General features: G+C 41.8%; 1 protein-coding gene across 2 annotated transcripts in view; it reads left to right on the top strand.

Moving 5' to 3' along the window:
• The first annotated feature begins 1,901 nt into the window (after positions 1-1,901).
• The window catches only part of LOC138973587 (uncharacterized), a 20,491-nt gene continuing 3,715 nt past the window's right edge, over positions 1,902-18,677 (top strand). Inside the window, exons 1-12 of one of the 2 annotated variants that reach the window (XM_070346297.1) lie at positions 1,902-2,071; positions 3,034-3,201; positions 3,704-3,802; positions 4,798-4,958; positions 6,201-6,421; positions 6,817-6,855; positions 8,974-9,159; positions 11,237-11,355; positions 12,319-12,523; positions 14,923-15,069; positions 15,992-16,112; positions 18,110-18,222. In XM_070346297.1, coding sequence (XP_070202398.1) covers positions 2,025-2,071; positions 3,034-3,201; positions 3,704-3,802; positions 4,798-4,958; positions 6,201-6,421; positions 6,817-6,855; positions 8,974-9,159; positions 11,237-11,355; positions 12,319-12,523; positions 14,923-15,069; positions 15,992-16,112; positions 18,110-18,222 — 1,626 coding nt within the window. In that variant the 5' untranslated portion in view covers positions 1,902-2,024. The remainder of the gene's footprint in view (positions 2,072-3,033; positions 3,202-3,703; positions 3,803-4,797; positions 4,959-6,200; positions 6,422-6,816; positions 6,856-8,973; positions 9,160-11,236; positions 11,356-12,318; positions 12,524-14,922; positions 15,070-15,991; positions 16,113-18,109; positions 18,223-18,677) is intronic. The other variant, XM_070346298.1, reaches the window with a different exon arrangement.

Here is an 18,677-nt window from a genome sequence, read left to right on the forward strand (position 1 = left end):
TGTGCCGGTGTGTGTGTGTGTGTGTGTGTCTGTGTGTGTGTGTGAGTGTGTGTGTGTGTGTGTGTGTGTGTGTGTCAGTGTGTTTTGGGGGGCGCTGATTTTGATAGAAGAACGTCTTTTATACGAAGCTTTTTTTTCCGTCTGAAATTGGCCTTGACACTTGCGTAAGGAGGCGGGTCATTGCCGCCTCGTACTGCAGATTAATTACACAACGTATGTAAATTAATAACTTGAAAATGGGAGTCTCGATCGGTATTGAAAATTAAGTCATGATGCATGCGGTTAAATGGCTCCGCTGTTTCTTTCCAGTGATAATAGCAAGTCTCACTATATGCCTGTGAGTCGGTGTAAAACATTGATAGGTATTGCCAATTAACTCAGAAAGTCAGTAACGGTATTAACTGACAAACCGGCTGAAACGGCGAAAGTATGCAAGTGCTGTAAAGCCTGTCTTTTGTTTGTGACGTTTTCAAGTTCCTCAAAATTGCATCTTCAGTCATGCAACATTACTTCCAACGCCGCCTAAAATGCTACGCCGGGTTTTATTTGAAACAAGAAGAGCAAACGCTCGATCGAGTCACTTTCGCAGTTCTGAATATTATATGAGGCATCAGATGGACAGGAAGAAATTGCTATTCACAACACAATACAGATGTAAATAATTTGATGTAAAGAATAATCCTATAAAGTTTGAATCAAATCCGATGAATAGTTTCAGAGATATGATATTTCAATTTTTTTCCTTCAAGACATACCTGTGACCTTGAAAAAGGTCAAAGGTCACCAAAGCAGACGTCAAAGTGTAGAGGTCACTGGGAGTCACGTTCACATAAAATTTGAGCCCGGTCACTTTTATAGTTTCCGAGAAAAGCCCAACGTTAAGTTGTGTGTTGCCGAACAGAAAAGGCTAGTTATCTCCCTTGTTTTTCTGATAACGTTCGTAAAAGGCTACAGATGTAAATACTTTGATGTAAAGAATAATCCTACAAAGTTTCAATCACATCCGATGAACTTTGTCAAAGATATAAAATGTCTAATTTTTCCTTTGACGCTGACCTGTGACCTTGAAAAAGGTCAAAGGTCAACGAAACCATCGTTAAAGTGTAGAGGTCATTGGAGGTCACGACTAAACAAAATATGAGCCCGATCGCTTTGATAGTTTCCGAGAAAAGTCCAACGTTAAGATGGTGTCTACGGACGGCCGGCCGGCCGGACGGCCGGCCGGCCGGACAGACTAACACTGACCGATTACATAGAGTCACATTTTCTCAAGTGACTCAAAAAGAGATACAATCGTTTTGACATTTTCTGAGGCGTGGTTGGTATAATAGTTGTTTTCAGTTACTTTCCATTTCTTTGACAGCTAAAACAGTGTTGTGTTTTTTAATCTTGTTTTATTAAAACCGAAAACCGTCAGTTTTACACCCCGGCTAATGTATATTTAGACTGAAAAAATAATTAAAACAACTCAGTGATGGGGTCAGACTGAAGAGGTCAGTATCATTACCGGCAGCGGCACTGACAGTTCAAAGAAGCCGCCTAGCTATTTAAGTTAAGTTTATTAGTGTTTGGACGTAAACAGAAGTATGTGACCCTATCACGTTTGCCGCTTTAGAGAAAATCGATGAAACTGTCATACCAAAGTTAATTTCATGAAACACTGCTTTACTTTGAAACAGCCCGTCCCCTCCCGGCCGTGATGAGATGACTATAGTTACTCTGGAACGCTTATCTTCTTTTTAATCCATGCCAACGCACCTGCAGTATGCCAGTAAACACGCAATTTAATTCCATTAGGCCTACTGATGCCTTTGTGATGGTGAATTATAGATGAGACACCGCGGATACACCTGCGTCAAGGGAGGTCACTCGGCACTAAATTGCAGATGGCGCTGCAGCATTCCACCATGGCGGCACGTAAACAACTTTGAGCGAAGAGCATCTGGGTTTTGGGTTCGCACAGAGAAGTTGATTTATTTGGTTGTTGAACATGGTGTAAAGTATCTACAGTGACTTGAAATGAAATGGAAGTCAGGAACAAGGAAGCCTTCTGGACACACAACAAGGATACGTACGTACTTGGCATTTAACTTCAAGTGCCTGATCTCTCGCTCTCTCTGAGTCTCTCTCTCGGTCTTTTTCGAGTATGATTCTGTTGATTCAAGATAACATTAATAGTATCTTTACGATGCTTTAAGAACTGAAAAATCATGACTAAATTCAGAAGCCAATTTGAAATGATTCCACTTTTTTTTCTAGTGAGTTTTAAGTTCCTGGGTTCCGGAACACCCCCCCCCCCCCCCCCCCCCACCCCCCTGGCCATCCGATGTACCTCTCAGAGAAAAGAAAAAAATATGTGGACTTGTTAAGCTCTTCCCCCAACTCCCTTAGTTTATTTGGTCTTCTAAAACTATTTCAAATTATGAACAACATCAAGTCGACAACGGCCTGCCCTCCCCGTTTTAAGTCCATCATCATATAGGCCACAAGTCAAGTCACACGCTACACTATCACTAGTATTAATAGTATCAGACAACCGATTGCAACAAGATATCATCTGCGCTATTGGGGAACCGATATTTTGGAAAGGGACTGTACTGCCCACTGTGAGATCATTGAGTGCTCGCCCCTATACCTTTTCCACTTCCGCGTGTTTGTTGAAAATGTATAATTTTGATTCCCAGTTGCAAGGAAAGACCAAAAAATGACCTCACAAATGCAACATTTTCTCGGCTTCTGGGAGGCTTTGCCCCCCAGACCCCCCACCGGGGCGTTGCCCCTGCACCCCACCGGGGCTTCGGCGGCCCCTGGACCCCTGCCTTCAGTTGGAACCCCCCCCCACCTCAAACGAACTTGGTCCGGCCCTGGATTCTACTCGGCAATGAATTGATCAAACCTCAAGAAGATGTATAACAAAATTAAAAACAGTGACTTTATTGGTAATTTAGACAAAATCAGCGAAATTCACTAAATCAGTAAATCACTAAATGATCTTTGTATCTTTGTAAAACACTTCAATTTCTCTGTTGGCAGGTTGATTCGAATCCGGAGTCAGCTGAGTACCCATGGCAAGAACACACCAGCGAATCGGAGGACCCCTCCGTCTAGGTTTGGGAGGAAGACGGCGCCACCACCAAGACAAACTCCTTTCCACCCTCCATATGGCAAATACAGACGTACACCTTCGCCGTATCTGCCCCAGTATGATTATCCCACCTCTCCAATTTTTATCCGCACAGCGTTGTGCACAAAAAACAAAAATGTGCTTCATACTTAATGAGTTACATAAGAATTCTGTTGATGTCTATTACTGTTTAACCCACTTTTGGATCTGCATGCATACACTTATAGTATCTGGCTTTTCTTTATAAGGGCAAGCAGATTATTTTGCCTGGTATATTATTTGTCACATCTCTTACAAGGTATTGATCTCAATGTTGTGGAAAAATGTTTGTGTACATCATTGATTGACAGATTACAATGAGTACAGCTTCCCCCGCCCAATCACAGAATCTGTTTCATTGAAACGCCAACTTGATTGAATTACAATTAGCGTTAATGTCATGTCACATTGCAAAGTTGTTTTGTACCAAAGTTTGAACTGTTACTGTGATGTGGTATGAATGTAATACAAACAGAAAAAAGGTTTAAAAGTATGATTCTGAAACCTATAGAGAAACTTTTGGTGTGTGTTTACTTTCAGGGTAGAGGATTTCCCAGTGAAAGGGCCCAGCACCCCACCGCTACGAGGCAATAAATATGAGATTGTCCCCCCTGTCATACCCAAAATTGCCTTTGGCAGGTACAGTAACTTTACTTGGCTACTGTGTTGTTCTGTTTTCTCACTGTTTGCTTTGTTTTGTTCCATGGTTCATGGGCATTGTTTGTGTGGTTAGTTATTGTCTTTCTTAACAAATCTGTATGTTTCTTGGGCTACCATTAATTAAAATCTACTCTACATTATGAATGTCATATTTTTTTGGAACAGGCTCAGTGGTGAATCTTTTTGAATTTAAAAAAAGAATTCTTCCTTTTTTGTATCTGTTAATTTAGTTAAGGACATAAAAAGTGTAGTTATTCTGTCTTGCGGTATATATATATATATATATCTGTGTCATATTTGTTTAATCACATGTTATAGTATACATATTCATGGATATTTCTTCCTTTAACTGCCTCCAGTCTCCCATTCCAGTGCTAGTGTCTTACAAAGTCTAAACTTGCATAGTCTGTCTCGACCCCACCAAAAGGCAAAACAGAGAATCTTATTCTTAATGAAATGAGGCAGAGCAGTATTTTAAGGTAAGAGGATGAAACAGGGTTGTACATTGTTTCACTGCTTGTTATTCTCTGTGGTGCCAGGAGAGTGGTTCCACATAGCTCTCACTTACTCTATTGTCTATTTCACATATGTGACCCTCCACCACGAAATGAGTCGCATGTCACCTCGCGCGGTTCTGCGCTAGGCTTAATTTAAGTTCGGGGAGTGTCTGGTAACAGTGTGAGGGTCACCTTAGTCACAGGCTTATAACTCAAACAGTTTTCGCTCTTTTCTAAAACGGTTTTCACCATGCACTGGATAGAGCATAAAACACTCTTTCGGAAAATGGAAAAATATGAAAATCATGCAAAGGTGACATGCGACTCGTTCCGTGGTGGAGGGTCACATATCTTATGTATTTAGACTTAGTCTCAGCGCTTACAGGCCTTTGTTTCTCATATCTTAAAATACCGCTCTCACTCATCTGAAGCTTTTCTTTACAAAGTCTAAAATGTCCATGTCTGTCACCACACTAGGTCCAAGCCCGACTACGACAGCTGGGGCGAGGAAAGCGATGATGAAGACGATGACGAGGACAGGAAGAGGAGGCTGTACAAACCCAAGCTGTACCCTCAGCCCTCCCCGGTGGTGATGGGGGCGCCCTTTGGCATGTACTACCCTCCCCCTCCCCCCAAAGGTAGGTACAGGTGTGTGTGTGGGTTCTTGTGCTGTGCGAAGCTGTGAGTTGCTTCCATGTAGGCTGCAGCCTGTTTACATTTTGATTTAGTTGAAATCTGTTATAAGTCGAGCCATCCCTGGACGAGCGATGTGGCGGGGTGGTAAGACGTCGGCCTCTTAATCGGAAGGTCGAGGGTTCGAATCCCGGCCGCGGCCGCCTGGTGGGTTAAGTGTGGAGATTTTTCCGATCTCCCAGGTCAACTTATGTGCAGACCTGCTAGTGGCTTATCCCCCTTCGTGTGTACACGCAAGCACAAGACCAAGTGCGCACGGAAAAGATCCTGTAATCCATGTCAGAGTTCGGTGGGTTATAGAAACACGAAAATACCCAGCATGCTTCCTCCGAAAGCGGCGTATGGGTGCCTAAATGGCGGGGTAAAAAACGTAAAATTCCACTCGTGCAAAAACACGAGTGTACGTGGGAGTTTCAGTCCACGAACGCAGAAGAAGAAGAAGAAGAGCCGTCCCTGGCATTGACATCTCGATAACAACCACCTTCCCGTTGTAACCACCTCAAGGAAACCCAAAAGAGAATCTTTTCAATATGATTATTAATCTTTCTATGATAACCACCTGTCTATAAAGGCTACTCTTTTGTGAGGTCCCTTGTGTGGTGGTTTTTTAAGACCTTTTTTATTCAAGCTTTCTGTTCATTGCACTCTATAAATTGATCACTAGTTTTAGACTCCCGTCCTTTCCCCCCAAATCGGTGTATGCTGCCTGAATGGCGGGGTAAAAACTGTCATACACGTAAAAATCCACTCGTGCTAAAAACATGAGTGAACGTGGGAGTCTAAGCCCATGAACGAAGAAGCTGAAAACTCCCTTCCTCAAAAACCAGACCTTAGTCAGATTTGTTAAAGCTCTAAAGGGGGGGTTCAATGTTATATCAGAAGTAAACACTGAGATCCCCCTTTTCTTCTTCTTCTTCTTCGTCGTTCGCTCAGACAGCAACTCCGGAGGCCCTGATGAAGGCTGCTGTACGCCGGAGGCTCTCCATGGGTCCATAGAGTTTGTCCCTCATCGGTGTGTCAGCAGGCCAGATCTCTGCTCGCAAGTTTTGGTGTGTTGGACAGTCAGATCCCCCTTTTAAGATCTAAGAAAATCAGCTGGTTTTAAGGAGTATATAGTCTTAACATGGGGGTAAATTTACAGTGACCGTGAACAGTAAGACAACATAACAACAAACGTTCTTTGGTAGGTGGGAAAAGCAAGCGTAAAAAGGATCGCAAAACTCCAGCAATCCGAGGGTACAAAGACATGTACGATGATCGCCGTGACTACCAGGCAGTGGCGAAGCCAAAGAACAAGAAGAAGCGGCGCAGGGCACCCCAGCAGCAGATGCCCATGTTCGGCGGCTTCATGCCCATGCCCATGATGCCCATGCCCATGATGTCGTTTGACGACGACGGAAAGTACAAGGTAAGGAATTGGAGCAGGTTTTATTTTCTTTTCTTTTCTCACTCTTCCACTTGGGTGTGTTGAAGGGATTTATTTTTTGCAGCAGATTATGAGCAGGTTTTGTTTTTTTCTCTTTTCCCACTCGTTGCTCTGTTTGTCACTCAGAGATGTTGCCAAGATCATTTTTCTGCAGCAAGTTTTTGTCAAAATTGGCCATGAAAGTTTAGGCAATTTTCTGAAGTTTATGGCTCTTTCTTCCCCCTTTCCTTGCTTGTTTGCTGCTGAGGTTGAATTTTTTTAGCAGAATATAAGACACAGTTTCTTGTAGTAAGAGTTATGTATTCCAGGAAGATTTGACTGGCAATTGAGGAAACTCCAAGAGTTTGAACATGTATGTGTGTTTCTTTTCGTTGCAGTACATCTATGATGATGAAGAGTCATCAGAAGATGATATGGTAAGTTCATGTGTTTGAATTCAGAGATCAATGCAGTTACTGACTGGGTGGCCGAGTGGTAACGCACTTGCGCTCGGAAGCGAGAGGTTGCGAGTTTGACCCTGGGTCAGGGCGTTAGCAATTTTCTCCTCCCTTTCCTAACCTAGGTGGTGGGTTCAAGTGCTTGTCTTTCGGATGAGATGAAAAACCGAGGTCCCTTCGTGTACACTACATTGGGTTGTGCACGTTAAAGATCCCACAATTGACAAGAGGGTCTTTCCTGGCAAAATTGTATAGGCATAGATAAAAAATGTCCACCAAAATACCTGTGTGACTTGGAATAATAGGCCGTGAAAAGACTAGGATATGCGCCGAAATGGCTGCGATCTGCTGGTCGATGTGAATGCGTGATGTATTGTGTAAAAAATTCCATCTCACACGGCATAAATAGATCCCAGCGCCTTGAGTCCGAGTCTGGAGATACGCGCGCGATATAAGACTTCATATAACTGAATGGTTGACTACGCTAGTTACTGCGTGAGTTTATAGATAGCTGTTGCATTGTATTTGTTTGGGATCATGCGTGTATGTGTGTGTGACTTTGTGTGTGTTTGAAGTGTGCGTGTGACAGTGTGTTTTAGAGGGAGAGTTTGTGCGTGTATGTGTGTCTGCGTTTACTGATATTCTGTGTATATCTCTTTCCCAAGCATCACAAAATGGTGGGTATAACGATGAACCTTCTATGTATATTTTTTTGCTTGCTTGTTTTTCTATATTTGGTTTGCAGCTGATTTTCCTGAGAGAGAGAAATGACACTGTTTCACTTATGTTTTCCAGCAGATTTTGCTTTTCACTCCCTCTACCCTGTCACAGCAGCAGACAACAGCGGAAGGTTTTGTGTTTTATGTTCATTGTTGCGCACATTTTCTTTTAGTTTCAGTTGCATGCAGGCAGAATTGCATGGGACAAACATTTTGTGTCTTAATTGTGCTTTAAATTGTTTATTTGTGAAGAGTGAGAGAGATTTTTGAATTGTGTTTATGCATGCTTTTTGTTTTCTGTGGGAATTATTGCATGGTGGGTGCATGCCAGAGGAATGCAGTCTTGTTTTGTGTTATTTGTCAATCTGTTGTTTCTGTCATTTTGTTTGAATATGAGGGCACATTATTGTTAGGAAGAGTTCACAGTGTAAACATGTAATTGTATTCACACATGAGTGCACACACAGCTGTGCATACAGAGATACATAGATGCACATGCATTGATGTATGCAGACACAGACCGACTAGGAAAACACACACACAAGCACGTATGTTACATGGACATGTACACACATACACATTAGCTTATATGTCTCTCTACCCCCCGCGGGTTAGGGGGAGGAATTTACCCGATGCTCCCCAGCATGTCGTAAGAGGCGACTAACGGATTCTGTTTCTCCTTTTACCCTTGTTAAGTGTTTCTTGTATAGGATATAGTCAATGTTTGTAAAGATTTTAGTCAAGCAGTATGTAAGAAATGTTAAGTCCTTTGTACTGGAAACTTGCATTCTCCCAGTAAGGTAATATATTGTACTACGTTGCAAGCCCCTGGAGCAATTTTTTTATTAGTGCTTTTGTGAACAAGAAACAATTAACAAGTGGCTCTATTCCATCTCTCCCCCTTTCCCCGTCACGATATAACCTTCATGGTTGAAAACGACGTTAAACACCAAATAAAGAAAGAAAGATATGTCTCTCACACACACACACACACACACACGCACGCACACACGCACACACACACACACACACACACGCACACACACACACACCACACACACACACACACACACACACACACACACACAGTGCTATACAAACAGAGAGACTCATGCAAACACAGAAGATCTCTATCGAGCTCTCCACCTCCCTTACTTTCTCCCTCCCCTGCCCCTCTCTCTTTCTTTCTCTCTCTCTCAGAACTATCAGCATGTATAAATTTTGTAACACAAATTGTTATGATTTTCATCCTTCAGCGCCTTTCATTTTCAACTCAAATATTTGTACACGTTTACTTACCAAAAACATTCCTTTGGTGGTGTGACTGCACTGTATTCAGGTGGTTGGATGCTATTAAATTAACACACTGGTTTTCCAGCGCACCATACTCAGGTATATGAGAAAACATCCAATGTTCACGGAGGACTTTTTGTCGGACCTTGTGAGCGAATTTCTGGAAGAGGAGATAATTCCGGATTTGCTGATGGAGACGTTTGACGAATACGAACGCAGACCCCTGATCCTTCCTAAATATTACGAACCAAGCCCACGAGTGTACCATCCTGTAAAACATTTCATCTTCAACTTTTTTTCCGTTTTTCTTGGCTCCTGTATATTTAAAAAAAAAATGTAGCCTTTCAATTTGTATATGATTTTCTTTTTCATCCTCATTGAGAATAGCCGAGTTACAAATTACCTGTTTCTTTTTGGTCGTCTATATTTCAGCCTCCTTGCTTGCTTTTTTACCTTTTCCTATTTACTCCTGAAAAAAGCATTTGTATTTCTCTCTACATTTTTCTTGCTTTTTCCTTATATTGTATTGTGTAGGTAATATCCCTGAATAAATGTGTGTGTGTGTCTTACATGTGACTGAGTGTGTGAGCATGTAGCTATTTTCCTTTTTATATTTCATTCTGGGTTATTAAACTCATTTTGACAAGAGAAGCTTTTCTTCTCCGTTTTTTTCCCCCTAACGCCAACTGAAGTCTTATAGTTTGTCCTGCGTGTGTCATCGCAGTTTTCCCAGCCCTGAAACTTTCACTGTTGGATCTTTGTCAAGTGCACGAGTATATAAAGGGGTGCACATATGTTCAGATACACCAATACAAGTCTCTAAAGAAAGATGGCTCTAGGAAATACTAGATGCAAGTCACAGTTTAGCCGATTGACACCCGATCACTCTGACTTTCTGACACCAAAGAAATGATACATGTTCATGTGTGTAACAATTTCAATTATAACTGTTCTTATCAATACCTGCAGGAGTAAACATCAAACCTAGTTTCATGCTCATCTCATTCCGGCAGACACCTTACACTGCTTCCCATGTTTATTCTCTGTTGCTTTCAATTTCTCTGTTTGGTACAGACCAGTGATAATTATGCCTTTGGTTTAAACAAAATTTTATTCAGAATTTCTTCGCATGAACAGTTCGAAACACACACTCAAGGACACGCACTCAAGCCTTATGCCTTTGCCACTTTAAAACCCTCAACTTTCCGCAAAAACCTCTTGTGACTGTACATGTACTGTCTTCAGCCATTGGAAGAATAATTAAGATACAGTGGAACCCCCCTTTTAAGACCCAATAATCTGAGAAATTCCGGTCTTATAAAGAAGGGAGAATTCTTAAATTGGAGGTAAATTTACAGAGGTTATGAACAAAAGATCTGAAAAAGCAAATGCACAGTCACATTTGTTTATCCTGTGTTTATTTCAGCTAAAACTATTGCTTGATTTTAGGGTATATTTCATTTTTTGTTTGCATTTCTTCATGTTTGCATGCATGTTCTTTGAAGCATATTGTACCTTCATTTTTTGTTTTATTTTTCTTGAACCAGCACAATTTTGTTGTTCAGTATTATCCTCACAAATCTCTTAGCTTCTTCCTATTTGTAGTTACACGTCTTTGGCAAAATGTAGCTGTTTCTCAGTGCATTCACTTTGTATTTAATGAGACTCGATCGATCTGTCTCTCTCTAGTTTCTGTAGACACAAATCTTCCCTCTGAATTAGTTATTCTTTGGCCTTTTACTAGAAGTCTTACTAATTGTTTACGTGTTGGTTGTGTAGAAATACAGTTAGAATTACACAATATAGACTTGAACAGTAATTAGTGAAGTTTCAAGAATATTTGTTGAGAGCGTCGAAAGTTTAGATAACCTGAAATCACAGCTAACAAAGCTGCACAATATACTGTCATGCTATTTTACTTTTACCATGACAAAAAACAATTACAACAACAAGAAAACTCAGGAAAACAAGCTAAACACTTTAACTATTATGAGTTTACTTTAGAATCGCAAGTCACAGTTTATCCGATTGTAAATTATTTTAGGTACTCATCATTTTATTTCTCTCACTAATTGTCACCCGATCACTCTGACTTTCTGACACCGAAGAAATGATACATGTTCATGTGTAACCATTTAAATTATAACAGTTCTAAAGTCAATACCAAACTGTCTTTAACAATAACCTTTTAAGCTCAATTTTTAGTTAAGTTGGAAAATGCGGAATTCAGTCTTGCATTGATGAGTGTATTCTTGTGGAGGAAATTGCACACTACTTATGGTAGATTAAGATTGTATTATGTTGTTAACAGGGGTACGTATGACATGATTGTACTGTTTGTTTGGCAGGCGTACGACAACCCCCTGTACCTGCCGACACTGTACTCGTGTGAGGACATCATGTCAGACGGGATCAGGGATCTGGCTGACGACATTGTGCGTGAGGTCACCACAGAACTCAATGAAGAGTAAGTGATGCGAAGATTGGGTGTCGATAAATGAAATGGTGATAGAGCACTCGCACACATAAGTCTGACAACCATAACAGGCACACAAGCACTCACACACATAAATCGGACAACCATAACATGCAAGCACTGCAAACAAAATTTACCATCCGCTTGCTGTTTCATCAGGTACATGGAGGCCAAGCTGCCGAAGCGAAGCCCACTTCTCTCTCTCTCTCAAGGGTGGGACTTTTCTGCGAATACGCGGATTTCCGCGGACACAACTTACGAATTCCGCTGGAGTAATCTATTTTTTCGCGTCCAATTTCATCTCAGTATCTATAACTTGTTGACTGAATGATATGGAGAGAAGTGAAGATGGAACAGAACACTGGAGGCTTGAGAGTTAAATTGTGCTGACTGAAAATCATGATAACTAATAGTAATTTTGAGCTTCAATGCATTGGGGCGTCACTTGGATCATACTATTGCCAGTATTGGATTACGGATACATGGTTCATTACGTAAGTATGCACCATTACAATGTTACCATTGTTGTGCGAAAGGTTTTTTTTTTTTTGGGGGGGGGGGGGGGGGGAGTAAGGAGAATGTCTTTTTTACCCGATCCAAACGAGTTGAATTTTAGTCTCAGAATAAACCAGATTGCACAGATTTTGATGTACCATTTACAAAAAATTCGGGGGAGCATGCCCCCGAACCCCCCTAGAAAAAAGGGATTTCCTCTTTTTTCATCACAAGAGAGTCCCACCCCTGCTCTCTCTCTCTCTCTCTCTCTCTCTCTCTCTCTCTCTCTCTCTCTCTCTCTCTCTCTCTCTCTCACACAAATCTTCCTCTCCTCTTACCGTTTCATCAGATACATGGAGGCCAAGCTGCCGAAGCAAGACCCACTTGACCCTCTCTCTCTCACACACACACACACCACACACATACACACTCAAATCTGACTTCTTACTGTTTCATCAGGTACATGGAGTCCAAGCTGCCGAAGCGAGACCCCCTGGAGGATTTCCTGACCACCCTACTGGACGACGCAGTGGACCTGGGACTGAGGGACGTGGTGCGAGAGTGTGTCATCGAGATGGCTCAGTCCTACATGACCGACGAGACCGCAAACAACGTCTACCTCGAGCTGTTGCATGAAGAGCTGCATAGAGTCATTCCTGGAGTGGTCAGTGGTTTTTTGACTCACATGCGAAGCAAAAGTGAGTCTATGTACTCACCCGAGTCGTCCGTCCGTCCGTCCGGACGTCCGGACGGACGTCGTCCGGACGTCCGTCCGGAAAACTTTAACGTTGGATATTTCTTGGACACTATTCAGTCTATCAGTACCAAATTTGGCAAGATGGTGTATGATGACAAGGCCCCAAAAAACATACATAGCATCTTGACCTTGCTTCAAGGTCAAGGTCGCAGGGGCCATAAATGTTGCCTAAAAAACAGCTATTTTTCATATTTTTCCCATTTTCTCTGAAGTTTTTGAGATTCAATACCTCACCTATATATGATATATAGGGCAAAGTAAGCCCCATCTTTTGATACCAGTTTGGTTTACCTTGCTTCAAGGTCAAGGTCACAGGAGCTCTTCAAAGTTGGATTGTATACATATTTTGAAGTGACCTTGACCCTGAACTATGGAAGATAACTGTTTCAAACTTAAAGATTATGTGGGGCACATGTTATGCTTTCATCATGAGACACATTTGGTCACATATGGTCAAGGTCACTTTGACCCTTATGAAATGTGACCAAAATAAGGTTGTGAACCACTAAAAGTGACCATATCTCATGGTAGAAAGAGCCAATAAGCACCATTGTACTTCCTATGTCTTGAATTAACAGCTTTGTGTTGCATGACCTTGGATGACCTTGACCTTGGGTCAAGGTCACATGTATTTTGGTAGGAAAAATGTGTAAAGCATGTGAGTCGTATGGGCTTTGCCCTTCTTGTTTTTTTTTTTAAGGCCGCAGAAAATCTGAACAAGTATGGGGGAGGTCTTAATAGGGGGTTGCACTGTATAGGTGAAGTTGAAGGGGATTGATGTGTGGGGGCGCTGTTAGACCAGTTGTCGCTATCGGTGTGGGTTCGACTCCCATGTTCGGCGAGGGATTTATTTTCCAGTCAAGTTTGTGCCCACTCTCCTCGTCGTCCGAACAACCCTGTGTGCACGCAGGACATCAGTAATGATAATGACCCCAAGTTCACAGCAAAAGTATCTAGGCTTGGTAACATGAATACACGCACGCAGGGAAAAAACATGGGTTGCGCCGTATTGTATAGCACATTGCTTTCCCCAGTGAGAATTAAAGCAGCCTGATTTTCCATGACTTAATAATAATAATAATAAATGAGCATTTATATAGCGCAACATCATAACTTTACAATTATGCTCTTTGCGCTTGACACATTTAAAATTAAAACACAGTTATACAAGCATTTACATCTACATTCATATTCAACAACACTTAATTAAAAGCATACACCATACAGGGATCGCGCTAGCTTTTTAAAAACCGCGTAAGTCATACGCAACGAAACGAAAAAAACCGCGTCACGGACCAATATTTTTGCGTACTACGAAAACACGTACAGACACAAACAAAACACGCACGAAAGACTTAAAGACACTCCTTACCTAAATACGGCGAGTTTTCCTGTCGAACTCCGCGCACGCCTGTCGAATAACACCCCTGCTGTCTCCAACCTTCGGGCCTTGCGAGTTTGTTTCCCGCTCTAATACGACTAGACACACTTTCCGCCTTTTGGAAGCGCGAGATGGGAGAGCAGCTAATGTCTGTTTCATTATCCGACAAGACATTATCTGGTAATACCCTCGTTACGTTCGTTTGCGATACTTCGATGCCAAAAGAAACGGACTTTAGTTTTGACGCGCAGATTTCATGTGTGTCGTCACTTCTCGAGCCCTATAGTCAGTTTCAGGATCGGGTGATTATTAAGTCAGAGCAAAAGCGCTGCGTGAAGACAAGAAAAAGTTACAATATTTTTGCGTATGGCTTACGCGTCGCGGCGAAAAAAAACGCGTCAGCGACTTTTAAAATGCGTCAAATACGCAAAAATCGTGCGTAAACGCGATCCCTGACTTATAGTTGCCTTACAGAGCGATAGGATACCAATTGCCAATACCTCTAGGGAACACTTGCTTTACTTACTGGGTGAGGTTGGTGCACAAGATCATGTTCAACAAATTGTTTGCTGTTGCTCTTGGTTATCATGGTTGTTCAGGAATGGACAGTGTGTGCATGTTCTTCACTTCAGCCTGCAGGGAAGTTGTCAAGGGAGAGAACTGCAAGGAGATCTGCATTCGTTGTTGTCTACCATGAGGTTGGACATAAGAAATGAAAAGTGTCTCCTGACATACACGAAAAAGCTTTCCCATATTGTTTTCTATCGTTCTGTTTATCTTTTCTTTCTTTCTTTCTTTCTTTCTTTCTTTCATCTTTTTTTTCAGAGCTTCTGAAATAACTCAGCAGACATGATTAATTTAAGGTCTGGAAAAATCCCTTTGCTAATACCTTGACTCGATTTCATTATTTAATTCTGCCTTGTAGCTGGATGACGTTCACTTTGACATTGTTGCCATGGAGTTCATCGAGGAAGAGGTGATTGCCGCTGAAGCGGAGGAGGAGGCAGCATCTGTTGCCGCGGAAATGCTTCAACACTATGACAACAAGATCACCAGGAGAGAGCTCAAAGAGGTTGGGAGTTGTTTGTTTTGTGAGGGTGGGGTGGGGGGTTGAGTGTGTGTTTGTGTGTGTGTTTGTGTGTGTGTGTGTGTGTGTGTGTGTGCGTGTGTGCATGCGTGCTTGTGTATTTTTCAGCATGTCTGCATGTGTGTCCATTCTTGCATGTGTTTATGCGGGATTAATCATGTGTGCTGCCCATTGGAGATGATATATACTTTCAAATGGGACTTGCAATAGGTTGCGATTTATGTGTGTGGCAGGGGGAGGAAGGGGGGGGGGGGGGGGGTGTTCTGTATGTGTGTCTGTCTCTATCTTACTGTCTAGCTACATCTGCACATGTCTTCATGAGTGAGGGAGCAAGCATTAGTGCTATAATAACCAGCGAACATGTTACACTTTCTTACTAGACTTATATCCGAGGTAGAGGACTTGGTGGCATATTTTCTGCTAATTATCTTCAAATCTACAGCCTATGGAAATGATGCTCTGATGTACGTGTGTTGCTTTCAGTGTTTCTAGTCTCTTTACCACAGTAGGCTGATAGTGGTAAGGCGTCCGCCCCGTGATCGGGAGGTCGTGGGTTCGAACCCCGGCCGGGTCATACCTAAGACTTTAAAATTGGCAATCTAGTGGCTGCTCCGCCTGGCGTCTGGCATTATGGGGTTAGTGCTAGGACTGGTTGGTCCGGTGTCAGAATAATGTGACTGGGTGAGACATGAAGCCTGTGCTGCGACTTCTGTCTTGTGTGTGGCGCACGTTAAATGTCAAAGCAGCACCGCCCTGATATGGCCCTTCGTGGTCGGTTGGGCGTTAAGCAAACAAACAAACAAACAGTGGGCTGAAAAAAAATCATCTCAGAATAAAAATGGAGGAAAACCACCTTGCAATATATGATGCTGTATGTGTGTTTGTGCTGTATGTGTTTGTGTTGCAGGTTTCTAAGAAAGCCAATGGGCTTCTAGGAGACTCTTTGCTGATGAACTACATGCTGTCAGTGATCGCCAGACAAGGCAAGATCTGGACACAGGATGACCACAACAACAGATATCTGGATGGTCAGTATTGCGCTCAATGGTCCACATTTCGTCGTTGTCCTGGAATTTTGGCGTAACTTGGTTCTTGGCGATTTTGATGTTTTTGTTCTTTCGACTAAGTAAATCATTCTCCATGAGAAATATTCTCTAAAATACGATGGACAATACATGATTTAAAGGCACAGTAAGCCCCCCATAAACCATCACAGATACTGTCAGGCTTTTACACACAGTACAAACACCCTTTCATTTAAACACTCACCGAACGGGAACAGCCTAGGTGCCCAACGTAAAGAGCGAGCAATTTTTAAGGAATTAATTTTGCGGATTGTCTCGGACAATCGGACCGTGGTGCGTTTTGGCGCTAGACCTAACTTTTAAAATCTAAATAATAAATTGATAACTTGTTACACAAACATTCTTAAATCATAAAAGAAATTTGTTTTTCATCAAGACGAGATCAGTACAATTCGAAGTTTTGAAAGTTTGAAAAAATAAAAGCCCGGAAGCAGGGTCACGCAAGGTCGTGGTTCTCGTAGCAGACGACGGTTTATGCCTATCGCCAGTTCCTCTGAACAGTCAAAAGCCATTGCTAGAGTTCTTGTGAACTACAGCCGTTTGTTTCGTGCATAGTCAGAGGTACATAATAACGTGCTATTGCAGATAAGCTCACATCGAGTCGCATTCAAATTACTAACTGACGACTACATTGTGAAAAAGGGAAACTGGATCACACGGGTTCACGATGGCTCAGGGGTAAGAAAAACCACGCAAACATAAATTCTTTGAAAATTGCTCGCTCTTTACAGAGGGCACCTAGGATGTTCTCAAGCGGTGAGTGTTTAAATGAAAGGGTGTTTGTACTGTGTGTAAAAGCCTGACAGTGTCTGTGATGGTTTACGGGAGGCTTACTGTGCCTTTAACATTCTTTCTATCCATACCAGGTACAAATATAAACACTATTTCATAACAAAAAATAATGTTGGCCTTCTGCTGAAGAGCTGTCTAAAATCAGGTACGCCAAAATGTAATAGCGACGTCGATTTGTTCATGTACTGAATCTGAACAGTTAACAGCTATATTTTTACTTGATTTAGTTTCAGGTGTTTTGGCTTAACTGTGGAAACTGTTCTGTGAAGATATCAACAACCTAGCTGTATTGCTGCATCTCTAAATCCACATAAAGCTTTGTACTTTTTAGGAAGTTTTTCTTGCAATTCAATGGTTCCAGATATTCTCTTAACTCATTCGCTGCGCGTCTAAATTTCCCCTGTGTTCCCTGCCAACGCGCGATTTAGAGCCATTTTGAAAAAATTATTAAAAATCAACAACACAAGATAACCTTACATACCTTATGTTTTTGCAAAGTTTGGAACTTACTCTTTTAGAAAATATATGAAACATTTGAAAGTACATACCTTTTGTTGTCTTCATATCCAGGCAAAATATCCAATTTGAAGCAAAACAAAAAAACTTTCTACGTCATGGGTTCATCATACACAATGTCATGATCGACACTTGCATTGCCCGAATCATCACCCAAATGATCGTCCATTGGCACAAAATCGTCACCAGAATCTAAAATATCATCTCCACTATCATCATCACTGAGGTCAAGATCAGAACCGTACTGAATAACACGTTCTAGCACTCTTTTCAAGTTACTACGTCTCAGCAGAACGATCCGCCATCTTGGAAAAGTCAAAACACGTGGGTCGCACACCGTCAACAAAATTTTTATTAATCCCAACAATTTAAGGGAAGGAACTGTTTACAGTGAATGGTACCACTGTAGACAGATAGAAGTTCATTGCAGGGGTTGTTTCCCTTGGTCAGCAGGACCGTTTACACTGTTAAAAATTCGTGATATCCGTCGGAACTCAAGTACCGGCACGCAGCCAACGCTAAACACAGGTGTCGGAATTCCAGTTCCGACACGCAGCGAATGTAACAGATCAAAATTGCGGTAAAGATTCTGATAATCTAAATATGTGTGATCGTGTGTGTTTGTCTTGCAGACTTGATAGTGAACCTGGCCATGGAGCAGTTCTTCAACGTGCAGAAAAGCAAAGACAAGACTCTGGACAACAAGCCACTGAAAAAACTCCATGAAAAGGCCTTCACTGAAGTGGTCTGTATTTTTCTCTCTCTCTCTCTCTTATCCCAGTGTTTTTAGTGTGTGTGTGTGTGTGTTATTCAAATAGCATGACAGAAAAATCTCAAGCCATAGGCGACCCAAGAGAACAAAATTTCAGATTCTGTTTTGTCATATATCGGTAGCAGTACGGGCAACTTTCTGTAACTTTTGTTGTGCAAACTGTGGCAAGGGAGGTAATCACTATCGATGCAATTTTACATCAGCACCATATAGGCTATTTGAATAAATAAGAATAGGAATAATATACATGAGTTATGATGGCAATATGTTGAAAATGTGTTCCTGATTGTATATGTGTAACATTTTGAAAAGGTGGAGTTAGATATCAAATAAATGTGTACAAAAAACATTAACTGCAGATTTGGTTGCACCAGCAGCAGTTGTTTCCCTTGTTATCACTGTTTATGTGGCAGGTTAATCCCTACCTT

Source organism: Littorina saxatilis, linkage group LG8 (genome assembly GCF_037325665.1).
Source record: "Littorina saxatilis isolate snail1 linkage group LG8, US_GU_Lsax_2.0, whole genome shotgun sequence".
Taxonomy (NCBI): domain Eukaryota; kingdom Metazoa; phylum Mollusca; class Gastropoda; order Littorinimorpha; family Littorinidae; genus Littorina; species Littorina saxatilis.